The sequence below is a fragment of the Caretta caretta genome, chromosome 7, assembly GCF_965140235.1.
Source record: "Caretta caretta isolate rCarCar2 chromosome 7, rCarCar1.hap1, whole genome shotgun sequence".
Classification (NCBI taxonomy): Eukaryota; Metazoa; Chordata; order Testudines; family Cheloniidae; genus Caretta; species Caretta caretta.
Genome location: NC_134212.1, coordinates 112053951 through 112070377, shown reverse-complemented (window position 1 = coordinate 112070377; position 16427 = coordinate 112053951). Strand labels below are relative to the sequence as shown.

The window sequence follows — 16427 nt, the reverse complement described above, 5'->3', positions numbered from 1 at the left end:
TATTTGTATTCTGCCATGGGGAGGTGTGATTGAAGCATATACAGACAGATATGAAATCAAAGCTAGCTTGAGTAACAGCAGCAGCATTGGTGTCTGCACAAGCTACTCCTGCCTGCCAGAACCCTGCATACATCCTCGAGCAGTCACCGACCGTGCGGCTGCAACTTCACTACTACTGTTGCTCAAGCTATTGTTGATGAGTTTTAAGGAGGGTTTTGGAGGAAGATAATGATGTAGATTTCCCCCTCCCAACTGCGAGGAACTGCATGTAATAAGGAATGAAGGGCTTGTTTAAAAATTGTACAAGTTGGTGATGGCATCATGGGGCGACTGGAGGTGGGAGTCAACATCTCAATACCGACTGAGAGATAACTAGGGTGGAGATGGGCTATGAAGGGCCATGAAAGTTAAGACAGGCACCTTATGTTTCATGTAATAGAGAAGGGGGAGCCAGAGGAGGGATGCAAAGACAGGAGTGATAGGGTCAAAGTGACGGGACAGAAAAATGATCTTGGCAGCAGCATTTGGAATGGAGATGAGCAGGGCAAGACTACATTTGTCGAGGCCAGAGAAAAATCTGAAAGAATCACCAAGATTTAGTCAGCCTGGACGTGAGGACCTACAAAGAGGGCCAAGTCAAAGATGATGCCCGTGACATAGGTCTGAGTGACAGGCAGGATGGCAATGTTGTCCACAATGATTGAGAAAAGAGGTATTAGGAAGGCTCGGAGGAATGGGCAGGAGATAAGAAGCTGAGTTTTAGACATGTTGATCTTAAGCTGATGACTAGACATCGGTGAGCAGATGTCAGAGAGACAGGCCAAGATTTTAGATTGGACAAAGGGAGATAGGCCTGGAGCCAAAAGATAGATCTGTGAGTCATCAACATAGAGATGGCTGAATTTGTGTTTACAGATGAGATTACTGTGTAGGTGAAATCAGGTGTAGACAGAGAAGAGAAAGTGACCAAGGACAGAGCCCTGTGACACCCCCACTGAAAGTTGAAGGGGTGAGGAAGAGGATCCTCTGAAGGACCAGTTAGAGAGTAGGAGGAAAATCAGGAGAGAAAAAAGTCATGGAAAGAAAAGGAGGACAAGATTTCAAGAAAAAAAAAAAACAGCTGACTATGTTAAAGGCAGCTGACATGTCAAGGAGGATGAGGATGAAGTACCGGTTCTGAGATTTGGCTAAAATAGTATAATAAAGCCAATCTTTTATTTTTATTAAATCTACAAAGCTTTCGGTATAAAATAGAAATAACCAGAATGTATGTGTATTGTTTACATAATGCATATGTAATAGTAGTTGAACTAGGGAAGAAATGCCATAAATGGTTCTTTCTGAGTTAAAATTTTAATGTACAGATACTATAAGCATCCTGCAGATTTTGCAATTGCTTGAAAGATTACAATTGTATGGTAACTACAACTGTAAAATATTTTAATTTCATGTACTGTGATCTAATATTTTCACCTTCATAGCAGTTTCCACAATAATTAGAATGTGTGAGCTTATAAAATGCAGGCTATATGTGAATACAGATGATTAATATATATTAGTAAGGACATTGTTATTTTATTTTTAGATACCAAAGAACAACTACATGAAGCTGAAGACATTACAAAATGTTTAGAAGCAGAAAAAGTCAAAGTTAGTGAAAAGCCTCAGACTGACATTGAATGTTTAAGGTAATGACCATCAGTTGTGTAGTTTAGTTTTCAAACTTAAACTTTGCCTTTACGATTTTGGATCATTCCTGTAACATCATGGTAGCTACACTGGGCCTAATTTTAACTTTTTCTGCATACTATTCCCTTTGAAGTCTGAAAAAATAATTAGTGTGTGTTACAGAACAAATCCTGTTGCCCTTACTTATGACATCCAGTTAAGTCAAAGACTTTGCTCCTCGTTGTCTGGCTATACCAAAAAGAAGGACAGGAGACACTTGATATGGATTTAATCAGGCCACAACTTTATTATTAAATGTCTGGGACTACCCAGCAGATAAAAGTGTACAGTGCAGGCAACCACCTATTTATTCCATAATTACCCAGGGGGCTTCCACCAGCTCCCCCTCTTTTTCCAGCCAGGTCCCTCAAGCACATCTTTTGCCAGAACCTTACCATAAACGCCCCCTCATAGACAGGTTAAGGTGGGCTATAAGAAAGGGGGGTTGGCTCCCTGCTGTTCCAACCATAGGAGCCCCAAACTCCCTGCCCCGTTCCATTCCTTTAACCAGCACTTCCTTTTTAAGTCCTTTACCAGGCCATTTATCTGGTCACTGGATGCCTTCCCTATCGAGTACCTGCACTGAACATCTGCCCCACACTTACAAAATAAGTTGTGACATATAGCCTACCACCTTTTCTGCTCACCATAATAGGCCTTCCCTGACACCCACTGTGGGGAAGGCGAAAACCCCCCCACACCACTGAAGCCAATATGGTGGTGAGGGAAAAATTCCTTCCCAGCCCCGGTAAAAAGCAGCGACTAGCACAATGCCCACAGCAGGTTCAAACTCCACCTGACCATCTCACGTCAAGGGGAGGGAGGGTGGGTGCTGCCTTACCTGCTGTGCTGTTTCAGCCTACAGAATGGAATGGTGATCCTTGTTCCTCTGCACCAGTTGTGCAGTGGTCTGAGGACACTGGAGTCACAAAAATTTAAATTTGATCTACTTTCCCTGATCACTGCCACCCTCCCCAAGTGCGATTGTCTTCGAATGAAGCTACTGTGGAGTCACGCCTCTGGTGCATAAAAGGTGCATCAGCATCCCCGTATGGCTCGTTCTCTCATGGACTAAGTAAAATGGAGGACCATGTACTCATTTTCTGCTCTATGTGAGTACTTGATCTTCCATCTTACTCACTTTCTGGAAAAAAAAAAGGGACTTCCCGGTTCTGGAAATTGACATCTATCTTAGTTTGCCTAAATGTGACATTTACCCTTTTATGCAAATGTAAATTCTGCAATATCTTTTAAGGAGAAACCATGACTTTTCAATACAAAAATATTGAAGACATGTTAATATAATGTTTTCTGAGCTTGATGAAATTGTCCTTGGGCGTAAGAACCCTTTAACAAAGCAAAGAAAGGACTTCTTTGTAGCAGAGCTCATCTGAAGTTTTCTTTTCCCCATAGAAATTTATGATGAAAATGAAGTAACATTTGTCATCATCAAAATCTTCCATGGAAATTTGACTTTTCAGCTGAAAACTGAAAGATTGCAGCTATACTCTTTCAATTAAAAAAGTTTCCAGGAAAATTTTGCTTGTCAAAAACCCAATTTTCTGTTGAAAAACAGTTTTCATAGAAAATCAACCACCAACCCTATTTCCTAACTCTTTCAACCCTTGAGAATTAATTAATTTGGAAAGCTACATACAGGGGCAAAAGACTTTTGTACAACATGTACACAGACACAATGTAAATAGTAATAGTATCTGCTGGTCCATAAGGGAATATGTTAGACTTCATTCTTTTACATTATTAATTCCATGGTGATGCATTAGCTTTTCTGATGTATGGGGTTGTCATCTTCCTTCTAAAAAATACACTTCTCAGAGTAATTTAGTGCTGTAACATCACTTAATATTCAAACTAGCATAATTAGTTTTCTTGGAAAATCTGTCTGTGTTGAAAGTCAGGAACCACCAAGAATTAGGATTATGGACTCACTGAAAGACATTGTGCAAATCAGTTAACCTGTGCCTCAGTTTCCCCATTTGTAAATAAGGGTAATAAGCAAATGAGGGGTCTTCTGAGGTTCAATCAATGTTTGTAAAGTGTTTGTAAGAACTTTGGATGGAAGGCACTATAGAAGATAAAATATATTAAATAGTCATGAATACTAATCAATGAAGCATCCTAAAGAAATCAAATCAACAAGAAATATGATAAGATTTGCTGATTAATTGATCATAGATTTTTATTTTATGTTGCAATAAGTTTATATTAATTAGCTACTGGCTGCATAGTGTTTAGAAGATATATAAAGTACTACGACTACTAAAATAGTAACCGTTTGCTTTTCTATGATTTAGGAAATCCTTTAAAAAACCTACTACAGTCACATAAAATCTGTTTTAGCATTTCACACTTAAACGCCGCTCTGCGCAAAGTGAGTCCAAAGTTGTTTAAGATAGTTTGGCTTACATCTTCATCTTGGCTCTTTAGTATGTAGTTGCAACAACTTGGACTCATACACGTTTACCAGTGTGTTTCTTACAACCCTGACATATTACAACTTAATTGGGCCAACTGAGCTAAGATAGAAAGGGAATCAAAGATGGTTTAATTTACATTCTATTAATATAAATATGGAGCCATAAGAGAGCAGTGTTGAAAGAAAAGCAACTAACAGGAGGGTGTTAAAGAGTAAATTACTTTAGCTTACGCTATTTTGGATTCACCCACTCACCTCTACATTTGGGCCTCTAAGAGGAAATACGGAAGGAGAAAAAAGAGTGGATGTTATAGCTCAAGTTATGAATTATTGGCTAAGTTGCTAATTATTAAGCTACCTTGATTACTTGCTTTCGATTCTATAGTTGCATGTTAAGAATGACTCTTTCTGGCTCTTCCTTCAAAATAAATAAGCTATTTTAGATTAACAACTCTCAACACTGAATGAAGGAAGCTTAATTTCAATACACCTGACACAAAGCTGACTCAGCAAGAAAATAAATGCACTTCCACATTAGTTGATGGGCTGACTAAAACCTGACATTTTGTTGTCATTGTTCAGTTTAGAAGAAAAATACTAACTAAAAACTTCTTGTCTTGGAAAAAATTTACTACAAAGGATTAGAAAAAGATTAACAAACTAAATGACTATTATATTTCTTAGTTCATTATTGAAATTTAACTTGTATATTCCTTCAAATGTTGATTTAGACAAAATCTGTTAAGTGTCATTCTGACACAGCTGTACTCTTTACAGGAGGTACACTATTTTTTCCCCCAAACACAGGCAGTCAAAAATTTCTGACCATTGATTCTGTATCATTTTCAAATGAAATATTTTATAAAGAGGTCATTGTCTTGATAAAGCCAATCCTACAAATCCTAGGCAGGCATGCCCTTGCACCTGCATGGAACCCTACTGAAGTCAAATGCCCCAAAAGTGTGTTTTTCAGGCATGTGAGTTCAGCCAAGTGAGCTTAACATGACTGAAAAGCTCTGTTAAGATACTAACATTTCTGAAGCAGTGTTATTTGGCTTCAAACTTGCTAGTCCACATCTTAGAGATTTTCAGTAATGTTAAGCTAATGTGATTTAACTAACATGATTGGGGAAGAAAAAAAAACAAAAAACTTTTTTGGCCTTCAAGATAGGGCTTGAAAACAGGGTGCTGCCTATGCAGAATCCATTGTAGGAATGGAGCCTTTGTTTCTAAATAGTATTTAGAAACAATATTTAGTATACAAAGGATGATATTTTGACAAGAATCATGGGTAACATACGTAGATTTGCCTACAAAATGAAAGAATCAAAACATTTTTGTTTACCTTTTACAGACAGTGAAACCACACTACTCTGTAAATGGTAAAAATACAGATGTTTTTAGTGCCTCATTAGAAAAGGGAAGAAAAGGAGACACAGACGGCATCAATAAACCTGATATATGTAGCTCCCAGACTGTCCTCTAAGTCTGTTATTGTATCACATACTTAGGCCCAGCTCAAAAATCAATATTAAAAGTAGCTGGCAAAGGAAGAATCTTCATTACAATTAAGCATATATCTTAAAGTATATTACATTTCAGCTGAAAAGTATAGCAAGGTAATTAAAATTACAGTGACTCATCTTGGAGCTCAGCAAAATGCTCTGTAACATGTCGATGGTTTAATAAAATCTCTCCAAAATCCCTCCAATTATCACACACGGTCAGGAAAAAAACCCACTCATTGGTGATTCAGACAGCTGATGGAGCTGCTGTAGATGAGCAGATGCTCCACAACATGCCCGAGATATAGGAACCAGCCACACGCAATTTAAATAAAAAGCACTGATGTGGTTATAGCAAAATAGTAGCTTCCAACACTTACAAGTTTTCCCAAAAAAGGCTGGAATTTCTCATGCTCAAAGATAAATTTTGGGAAATTTGTTAAATTTTTGTTAAAATTTCTTTTGGCTTTTTCTGAGATATTAGGAACACTGAAACAAAATAGTGTTCTCCAAATGCAGTATTTTCATGGATCCTCACCCATGGGTATGTGCCTCAAAGGAATGCCTCTGACTCAGAATTCAAAAATCATCAATACACATTGGGGGCAAGAGGCACTCAACTTCCTGTTGATTAGATACAACTACCAGAATTGCCAACAATAGTCTTTTCATTGTGCACCACCGATGGTAGTGGGTCTGTTGCCAGATGCTGCTGCTGCTACAATCTGTTTACTGTTTATCTCCAATAAATAATATTTTTTCTGAGCCTTCAGAAACTGAAGCATGTATCATGTATGCGTTAAATTAGTTCCATCGTACACCTCAATCACCTCACCTGCACTCTGCCCATCAGTTAACCTTCACAGGAACTACTATGAATATTCAAAACCCTTCAGCAGCTTCTGGTGGACAAACAATTTACAGGCTTCAAGAAATGCCTTGAGTGTTGCTGGAAGATCTAGCTCACTGACTGGCAACATTCTTGGCCTAACATGCCTCAGAGTAAGAATTAACTGAAATTTTCCTGCTGAAAAACAATGTTTTATCAAAAATTAAGTTTTCTGTGGCAAAATATCTTTTGATTAAATATTTCATTTTTTCTATGTGAAATTTCAAAATGAAATTAAACAATTGTTTTTTCTTGAATTGAATTTTAGATTTGTTTAATTTTTTTCAAAATCTAATAATTTTCAGTATTTTCAATGATTGCTTTTCCCATTTTCTCTCCCTTTTTTGCTACTGGAGGCAACAGAATGAACAAGTTTAGGGTTTTGGTTTGCTTTTTTTTTCTTCCACATTTTTAAAAATGTATTCTTTTTCCATTCTAAACTTTCCAAAATGTCCTCCACTTTGGAAAATTACATGCAGCAAAGGGAAAAATGAAACATTTACTTTGCTACTTAGTAACTTTTTCAAAGTGGATGAAGTTTTGAAGAGTCGCAGAGTGGAAAAAGGAAAGTGAATGAGCGTGAGAAGACAAATCTGGACACTATTCCTAGTACTGCACTCAGTGGCAAAAAGAAGAAAAGGAGAAAAGAAAAGAAAATTCAGACATTTTGAAAATTACAAAAAAAATTACAAAAAAATGCTGGTAAAGTGAAAAATTGTTCCATTTGAAAACTTTGCAATCAGAAACAACTTCAAAATTTGAAATGTTGGTAACTGGCTTTCCAGTGAGCCATGCCTCAGCTGGCTTCAAAGATCTTCTCCAGAATGTCATCCCAAATTGTTACCATTCTAGGGTGAATGCTTCACATGCCTGTCAGCTTCCCTGGAGTCTCTCAATGACTCTGATGCAAAATTGGCCTGATGGCCTTTAAGTAGACATCTTCATGACAAAAAGTCTAAAGTGACTGAAAATTGCTACAAACAATTTCAAAATGATTTTCATTCCAAGGGTTTTAAAAGAAAAACTTTAATTTTCTGGAAAAAAAAATTACCAAAAAATTTCAAAATGATTTTAAGTTTTTGGTTTTCATTTTAATTTTATTTATCCTCTTTCATTTTTATTTCCCGCCCCCATGTACACACTTTCTCCCCCTTTTCCCATTTTTCCACTGAAAAAAGGGAAAAGCAAAACAAAAGAGGGAAAGCTAACAAAAATTGTTTTTATAAAAAAGACTGAAAATGTCAAAACAAGAATATTTTTATTTAAAAAACGATATATAACACTCCAATAACTTCCTGGTGTCACTCACAGATCATTACAACTAGTATGTTGCATGCCTCATAGAGTGACCACTATTCTGCTGGATATATCATCAGGTAAAAAAACAAGAGCATGCCTTTGCTCCTACCCCAAAATTACTTACAACTCATGCACAGAAGTCTCTCTCTTTCTCTCCGAAGTGCCTTCTCTGCTTCAAAGCCGCCTCAAAAAAATCAACAGTCTCAGTGAATTGGATGCATATTCAAGGCAACAGTTAGAGTAAAACTGAGCTTTTTCAAAGGGGAGTTGCCTTTAAATCATGAGATACCCATTTTAATCACCCATTCTAGGTATCTGCTACCTATAGTTTGCATTTAACTCTCAGATGCCAAATACTCCGCTCCTCTTGTTTCTCAAACATGAAATCCTAACTCAGAGTTAAGTAGAGAGGGGCCTCTAACTGGTACTAATACATTCTTGAGTTCAGGGTTTGCCTCTGTTATATTCTATTTAATTATTTACCAGGGTTATTATTATTTAACTTGTTTTACACTTTTACTTTAGAACTGTGTGTTGCCACACATCAAACAGGCTAAAAGGATTTTTAATTAAAAGGTGATTCTGAGAAGGCTGGGGCAGTTTCTAATTGAAACCAGTCCATTATATAAGAGAATTTAGAGGATAAATTATGTCTTTGAAGCTTGAAATTCCATACTATTTAAGAAGCCTGGAAACAGAAACAAAACGCACAGTCAGTTTACATTATTTAATAGTTTGGGGCTTTGTTTACTTACCTAATTAGAAAAGAACTAGTACTGCTTCTTATGCTTCATATTACAGGAAAAGAAACCTCATTACTGAAACCATGAAGGAGCAAATGATGCCTTCTTTCACATAATTCATACAAGAAATATGTCCACTAGAGCTGAACAAATGCTTCATATTAATAGTGGATTGCCTAAGGCCTGATTCTGGTGGTTTTGAGAAAATATTTGCAATTAAATTTTATGTTAAATTTTATAAGCAGGAAATATCAATCTCTGGAGTAATATGTGATGCATAATGGGTTTCTTTAATGAAAATCTGCTCATTGATTTCCGAACACTTTTTTATGGCACTGCCCAGTAAGGCTATTATAGTTAGAATTGTGTCATGGTTTCCATTATGAACCCCAATTTCTGGGGTTTATAATTCAGATATAAAATTTGCTATAGGGTAAATGTTGACATCTAAAGTCTGCTTGGGAGCAATTTTCTTTATGCAAGTAGAAACATAGGAAATTTGGATTGAAACAACCATTGGTTCATCTATGATTTCCTCTGCCTTTCAGCAGGTATAACCATAAATGCTATCAGTCCCCAGATACTTATCCATTTCAGCTTTGAAGTCTGAGGTTTGTAGCTTTAACCACTCCCTTGCCAGTCTCTTCCTTAAAAAGAGACCCCAATAGGAGTTATGAAGGATTATTTAGGTATTGGGAAGAAATGTGCCCCTCAGACAGGCAGCAACTTAACTGAAATTAAACATTTGTTAAATATTGTGTTAGTATGTGACAAACTCTTTCACCTAGCCCAGAGTTTAACCAATGGTATATTAAATTACATTAATATTCTTGATGTATTTATACTGTAATTCTTAAATCTGTGATTGTTTCTATTTGTGCAGTGCCTTAAATACATTGCCTGGGAGCTTTATAAATACTATGAGCCAAATCCTTGGTAGGTGTAATCTGTTATAGCTCCATTAAAGTCAACTACTCAACAAGCCTTGGAAAGGAAAAGCCCATCCCGCAAACTTCTCCTTAATTCATGTCCATGAGTTGGACTATTATCCTGCAATGAGAAAAGTTATGTTGTTTATGGTCAAATTCACCAACATGCCAAGGGCCAGCACAAAGCCAACATGTCAGTTAAGACACTCAAATTACCTGGGATGTAAGTGGTGCTTAGGCCTTCTGCAGGCTCTGTGAACAGCGGTGAATTTCACCCTTGTCTGACCACTGAATATTTATCTTTCAAACACTATTTCCCTCATGTAATATTTCTTAAAATTTGTCATAGGGTATTCCAGTCATACCTAAATTACATTTTGTAACCATTCTCCAGACATTTTCTAAGAATTTAATATATTTTTAAAGATAACTGGATGGATACTGCTCACATATTCTGTCCTAATTAGTACTTTATATACAATGGAACCAGCACTTAGATTCTCAAGTGACAGGCACGTAACCTATCTAATCTGAGGTAAGGTATTTCTATCTCTTTTGATTTACATCTTGAGTAGCCTTGCTGAAGTCAGTGTGGCTAGTCACTTAGGGTATCTCTACACTGCAACTGGGTGCGAGCCTCCAAACTCGGGTAGACAGCCTTGACCTAGCAGTGTAAACATTGTAGCTTGGGCTCTGAAGCCTAGGGGGACAGGTAAACATGAGAGCCCAACCTGCAGTGTCCACACTGCTATTTTTATTTGCTAGCTCAAGCCCCACTAGTATTAATTTGTCTTCCTGGTGATGGGAGGCTCACTCCTGGCAGTAGTGTATAGACATACTCTTAGGGCCTGATCCAACTCCCATTTACTCCAGTGGGCATTAGATTGGATCCTCAATAAGGTACCACTCAATGTGAGGAAAAGCCTGCAGAATCAGGTGCTCAGTGAGACTGAGTTGGTGATCGCTTTTTGATGATTTTCAGCATAAAATAAAACAACTGAATTGTTTTGTGTAGCGCTTACACAAATTCAGGTGAGTAAAGAAGACATACTTGAAGGGGGATAATAGAATTTTATATAAATATTGGCTTATTTGGAAAGTAAGTGGTTAACCTAATAATTCTCTGAATACTCATCCACATTATTGGAGCAAGAATCTTGTGGCCCAACTTTATATTTTATTTTCTTTGTTTTTAAAGAACTGTTGTCATTATGCTGGGGGAGGAGGAAATGTCCTATTATGCCTTGTTCTGGTGAGAAGTACGCCTTACTTCTAAAAGTGACTGAGAATTATGTCAGGATAATATATTTCCATAGATTTGCACATCTAATTTGACAGTGAAAAGATTGGTATGAAGGTCCTTCTGATCTGATTACTAAAATGAGAAAGCTAAATCTACTTCCAGGTTAAGCATTATTTTGAATATTTCCATTGTCTCTGTATTCTTTCTGGTAAAACTTCATCATTTATTCACTAACTCAGGCGTCTCCACAGCATTGATTGTGTAGCCTATAACCTAACAGACATCTCCTGTTTTGTGAGTATAATATTCCTGGCACATACTGTAATTATTTAGTTTCTAAATAAGAAAGAAGGAAGACTTGAAAGCAGAATCAATTGATTAATGTAAAATTAACCTCTCCGTTTGAATGAGAATGACTTACCACTGCCCCCCAAACTCTGAGAAATGTAAATGTCTCCACCTGACTATTTAAAAGTTTTAGAAAAACTTTTAAAATAAAATGCATAAGTAATTATTTAATTAGTGCTTGAGAGTTTTAAAGCACTTCACAGATAGCAATTAGTTAATTCTCATAATAGCTCCGAGAGGCAGATAAGCAAATATGAGTGAAATTATTGCTTGAGTCTCAGTTATTTTACCCTCAGTACTGGTGCCACAAAGCGAGTTGGGACTCCTCACATGAATCACAGCCATGGTATCATTTGTAGCTCAAGACCTGCACCCAGACTATCAGACACATCAATTTCACCTGACTCCAGAAGACAAGAATAGCAGTGTTCACTTTGAAAGCAATCAGTGCCTGCCTGCCTATTCCCATGTTAAACAAACTATGCTTTTGTTTTTATTAAACAAATTAGGCTTTTAATATCAAGCTAACAGAGGAAAATACAGAAAGTAATAAATTAGGAGCAAAAACAATGAAGTTACTCTCAGTGGTTTGAGCATTGGCCTGCTAAACCCAGGGTTGTGAGTTCAATCCTTGAGGAGGCCGTTTGGGATCTGGGGCAAAAATTGGGGATTGGTCCTGCTTTGAGCAGGGGGTTGGACTAGATGACCTCCTGAGGTCCCTTCCAACCCTAATATGATTTTCTATGATTCTATGAGGAATAGCCTCAGTTAAATGGGCCAGAGTTGTAGACAAATCTTTAGGGGGGAGGGATAGCTCAGTGGTTTGAGAATTGGCCTGCTAAACCCCGGGGTTGTGAGTTCAATCCTTGAGGGGGCCATTGAGGGATCTGGGGCAAAAAATGGGGATTGGGGGTCCTGCTTTGAGCAGGGGGTTGGACTAGATGACCTCCTGAGGTCCCTTCCAACCCGGATATTCTATGAAATCAATGTAACCAAGATCAGAATCTGAGGCTTAGACCTTTAAATGTACCACTTCTCCCTTCTAAAGGATCTGTGAGCTATACATTAAATTTTATTACAGTGCAGTACATATTACCTCTTAGAGCAGTGCCTCCCAAACTCTGAGCCTTGGCTCTCAAAAGGAGCCTTGAAGGATTCACGGGGAAGCCATAAGTGTTTATGGGGAAAAAAAATAGTAGATATGCCCATTTTATTTTCTAATTAAGAGACTATTAAACTGAGTTTAAAAATTTCCTGTACCTTATCTATGGTTCTGTAGCATATGCTGCTGCTCCCACTGAGGCTGGGAGCTTCTGTGCCCTCTGCTCCTTCAGGAGGCCTTCAGCAGAGAGACTTCCTCCTGGGGGAAGCGTTCAGCAGGAAGTCTCTGCTGAAGGCCTCTTGCTGGAGTGGTAGGCAAAGAGACTTCCAGTGCCTGCAGCAGCACCAGCACTACCAGATGGTGAAAGAGGGCTGAGGAAGAACCCAGCCAACTCCCAAGAGGAGGAGAAGGGTGGTAGTGGTCGGGGACTTCCTCCTAAGCGGGACAGAGTCATCCATCTGCCATCCAGACCGGGAATCCTGAGAAGTGTGCTGCTTGCCTGAAGCTAGAATTCAGGATGTGACTGAAAGTCTGCCAAGACTCATCAAGCACTGGGACCTCTACCCCTTCCTGCTTATGCAAATGGGCACCAACAATACTGCCAAGAATGACCTGGAGCAGATCAGTACAGACTATGTGGGCTCTGGGAAAAAGGATCAATGAATTTGGAGTGCAAGTTGTGTTCTCGTTCCTCCTCCATATTGAAAGAAAAGGCCCAGGCAAGGATCGACGAATCGTGGAAGTCAATGCTTGGCTACGCAGGTGGTGTTGGCAAGAGGGCTTTAGCTTCTTTGACAACAAGCTGATGTTCCAGGAAAGAGGATTACCGTGCTGGGATGGGCTCCATCTATCAAATACTGGGAAAAGCATCTTTGGATATTGTCTGGTTAACCTGATGAGAGCTTTAAACTAGGTCCTATCAGGGATGGTGACAAAAATCTGTCCGATGAGGATCTAGGCTCAAGTAACAAAGAAAAGGGGAAGGGGCTAATTTCTGGAGAAGAGACTAGAAATCACAACTGCGTTAAAAAGGCAAAAAGAAAAGCAACAGGGCAGTCTGCAAAATATCTTCGACGCCTACATACAAATACAAGGAGTATGGGGAACATGGTATATGAAGAAGATTATGACTTAATGGGCATTACAGACACTGTGGGGACAACTCCCATGATTAGAGTACCAGCACTGAGGGAGATAGCTTGTTCCTAAAGGATAGGTTTGGGAATAAAAGGAGTAGAGTGTTGCGCTGTACATCAAGAATGTATACACTTGCTCCAAGCCTCAAGGGGAAGTGAGAGACAGACCTACAAAGAGTCTCTGGGTGAAGATAACAAGGGAAAAGAACAGTAGCAATGTTATGGTGGGGGTCTATTATAGGCCACAAAGTCAGGTGAATGAGTCATTCCACAAGCAGGTAACAAGATTAACTAACACACATGAGTTAGTATTAATGGGGGATTTTAACGTCCCTGAGATCTGCTGGAAGACTATTACAGCAAAACATTATACGTCCTGCAAATTCTTACCACGTGTAGAGGACAGTTTTCCGATTCAGAAAGTTGAGGAAACAACTAGGGGGTCAACCATTTTGGATCCGGTTTTGACAAACAGGAATGAATTAGTAGCGAATATGAAGGTGGTTGGGAACTTGGGAGGTAGTGATCATGATCTGATAGAATTCAAGATCCTATGGAAAGGAGGACATGAGAACAGCAAAACAAAGACACTGGACTTCAGAAAGGCAGATTTCAACTGACTCAGAGAAATAGTAGGCAAGGTCCCATGGAAAGGCCAATTAGGAAGACAAGGAGTCAAAGGGGGCTGTCTCAACATCAAGCTATTCTGATGCAGAGGAAGGATAAAAAGAGCCACCGGCTGCACAAGGAGCTTTTCAGCTATCTAAAAATCAAAAGTGATACATACAGGAAATGGAAGGAGGGGCACGTCACCAAGGAAGTATACATGGGAATAGCGTGAGCACATAGGGACAAAATCAGGAAAGCCAAGGCAAAGAATGAGTCACAGCTGGCAAGAAATTCTAGAGACAACAACAAGAAGGGGCTCTCAAAATATACCAGGCAAAAAAGAAAGACCAAGGACAGTGTGGGTCCGCTGCTCAGTGCAGAAGGTGAGCTGGTAATGGAAGATGATAGGAGGCATAGCTGCTCAGTGCCTACTTTGCTTCAGTCTTCTCACAAAAAATAACATATGACTGGACGACAAGTGAAGTTACCATAGACAAAGGGCAAGGGATGCAGATTGAGATAAGTAAAGAGATCTTCTGACCAATCTGAATGAATTCAAATCAGCGGGGCAGGATGCTATTCACCTGAGGGTACTGAAGGAATTAGCTGAAGAAATCTCAGAGCCACTGGCAATAATCTTTACAAACTCATGGATGACAGCAGAGGTCCTGGAAGAGTGAAGAAGGGCTAATGTAATGCCCCATCTTTAGAAAGGGGATAAAAGAGGAGCTGGGGAACTACAGACCAGGCAGTCTGACTTCAATACCTGGGAAGCTACTAGAGCAATCTATAAAACATTCAATTTGTGAATACGTGGAAGATGAAGCAGCAGCCAGCATGGATCAACCAGGAACAAATCAGGCGAAACCAGGCTGATTTCCTTCTTTGACAGGCTAACTGATTTGGTGGATGGGGAAAATGCGGTGGACATAATAGACCTGGACTTCAGCAAGGCTTTTTACAGAGTCCCACATGACATTCTGATAAGTAAGCTGGAGAAATGCAGGCTCAGTGGAACTACCATTAAATGAATACATAATTGGTTAAACAACCTCAAACAAAGAGTAACTATTACTGGAATTATGTCAGATTGGAGGAAGGTCTCAAGTGGGGTTCCACAGGGATCTGTTCTGGGTCCGGTGTTGTTTAACATCTTTATTAGTGACCTGGATGTAGGTAGAAAGAGCATACTTATCAAGTTTGCAGATGACACAAAACTAGAGGAGGTTGCCAATACTTTGAAGAATAGAGTTAAAATTCAGAGGGATCTTGATAAGCTGGGCTATAGACAACAAAATGAAATTCAACAAAGACAAATGTAAAGTGCTACACATAGGGAAGAAAAAAACAAAATGGTGGAAAACTGGCTTGGTAGCAGCACTGCTGAGAAGGATCTGGGAGTTGTGGTGGATCACAACCTCACATGAGTCAGTAGTGTGATGCTGTTGCAAAAAAAGCAAATGTAAGTTTAGGTTGCATTAACAGAGGCATAGCATGCAAGTCACAGGAGGTGACAGTATCACTCTACTCGCTACTGGTTAGGCCTCAGCTCTGGTCACCAATATATGTAGAAAGGATGTAGAGAAACTGGAAAGAATCCAGAGGTGAGCAACAAAGATGATCAAAGAGAAGGAATGCAAGCCATATGAGCAACGGCTGAAGGAACTGGGTATGTTTAGTTTGGAAAAGAAGAGACGTGGTGGGATAAGATAGTGGTCTTCAGATACTTGAAAAATTGCCATAAAATAGATTGAGAAAAGTTGTCATCTTTTGCCATAGAGGGCAGGCCAAGAGGCAGTGGGTTCAATCTACAGCATAGCAAATTTAGATTAAATCTCAGGAAAAACTTCCTAACTGTAAGAACAGTAGGACAAAGGAACAGACTCCCTCACGAAGTTGTGGAAGCTTATTCACTGGAGATTTTCAAAGGAGGCTGGATAGCCATCTGTCTTGGTTGGTTTAGACACAACAAATCCTGCATTTTGGGAGGGGGTTAGACTAGATGACCTTTGCGGTCCTTTCTAACCCTATGGTTCTATAATTGAAGTGCATCTTATCTTTATAATGGAATGATTTTTATCGAGTATGAATCCTACATGTAGCAAATGTTTGGCTGAAGGTGATGATTATTTTAATAAATTTAAACTGAAAAAGGAAGAAAAGTAGATAATATGATGACAGTTACAGTATGTTTGGATTTTTGTGTCTTGATATTACTGTGGAAAGTCCACAGACACAATGTGTAATTTGTTTTCAAGTGTTAATAAATGAAAATCTGAGGTCAGAGAAAATACAGAGACATTTAGAAAATAAATACCTGGAATTTGTACACAAGAGCCACAATTTTTTCTTTTGGAAACAAGAAGAATGAAAGTGTTTAAAAAAAAATTGTGCCTAAAGAAGCAATCATTCCTCAAAAAGCCTTAGAAGCATCTTACGTTATAGCCAAGTGAATTGCA

At 38.7% G+C, this 16427-nt stretch overlaps 1 protein-coding gene across 1 annotated transcript in view; it reads left to right on the top strand.

The window, feature by feature from the left end:
• Positions 1–16427, top strand: part of CCDC172 (coiled-coil domain containing 172) — a 32897-nt gene that overhangs the window by 9247 nt on the left and 7223 nt on the right. The window contains exon 6 of the mRNA XM_048857959.2: positions 1586–1688. Within this exon, the coding sequence (XP_048713916.2) occupies positions 1586–1688 (103 nt within the window). The remainder of the gene's footprint in view (positions 1–1585; positions 1689–16427) is intronic.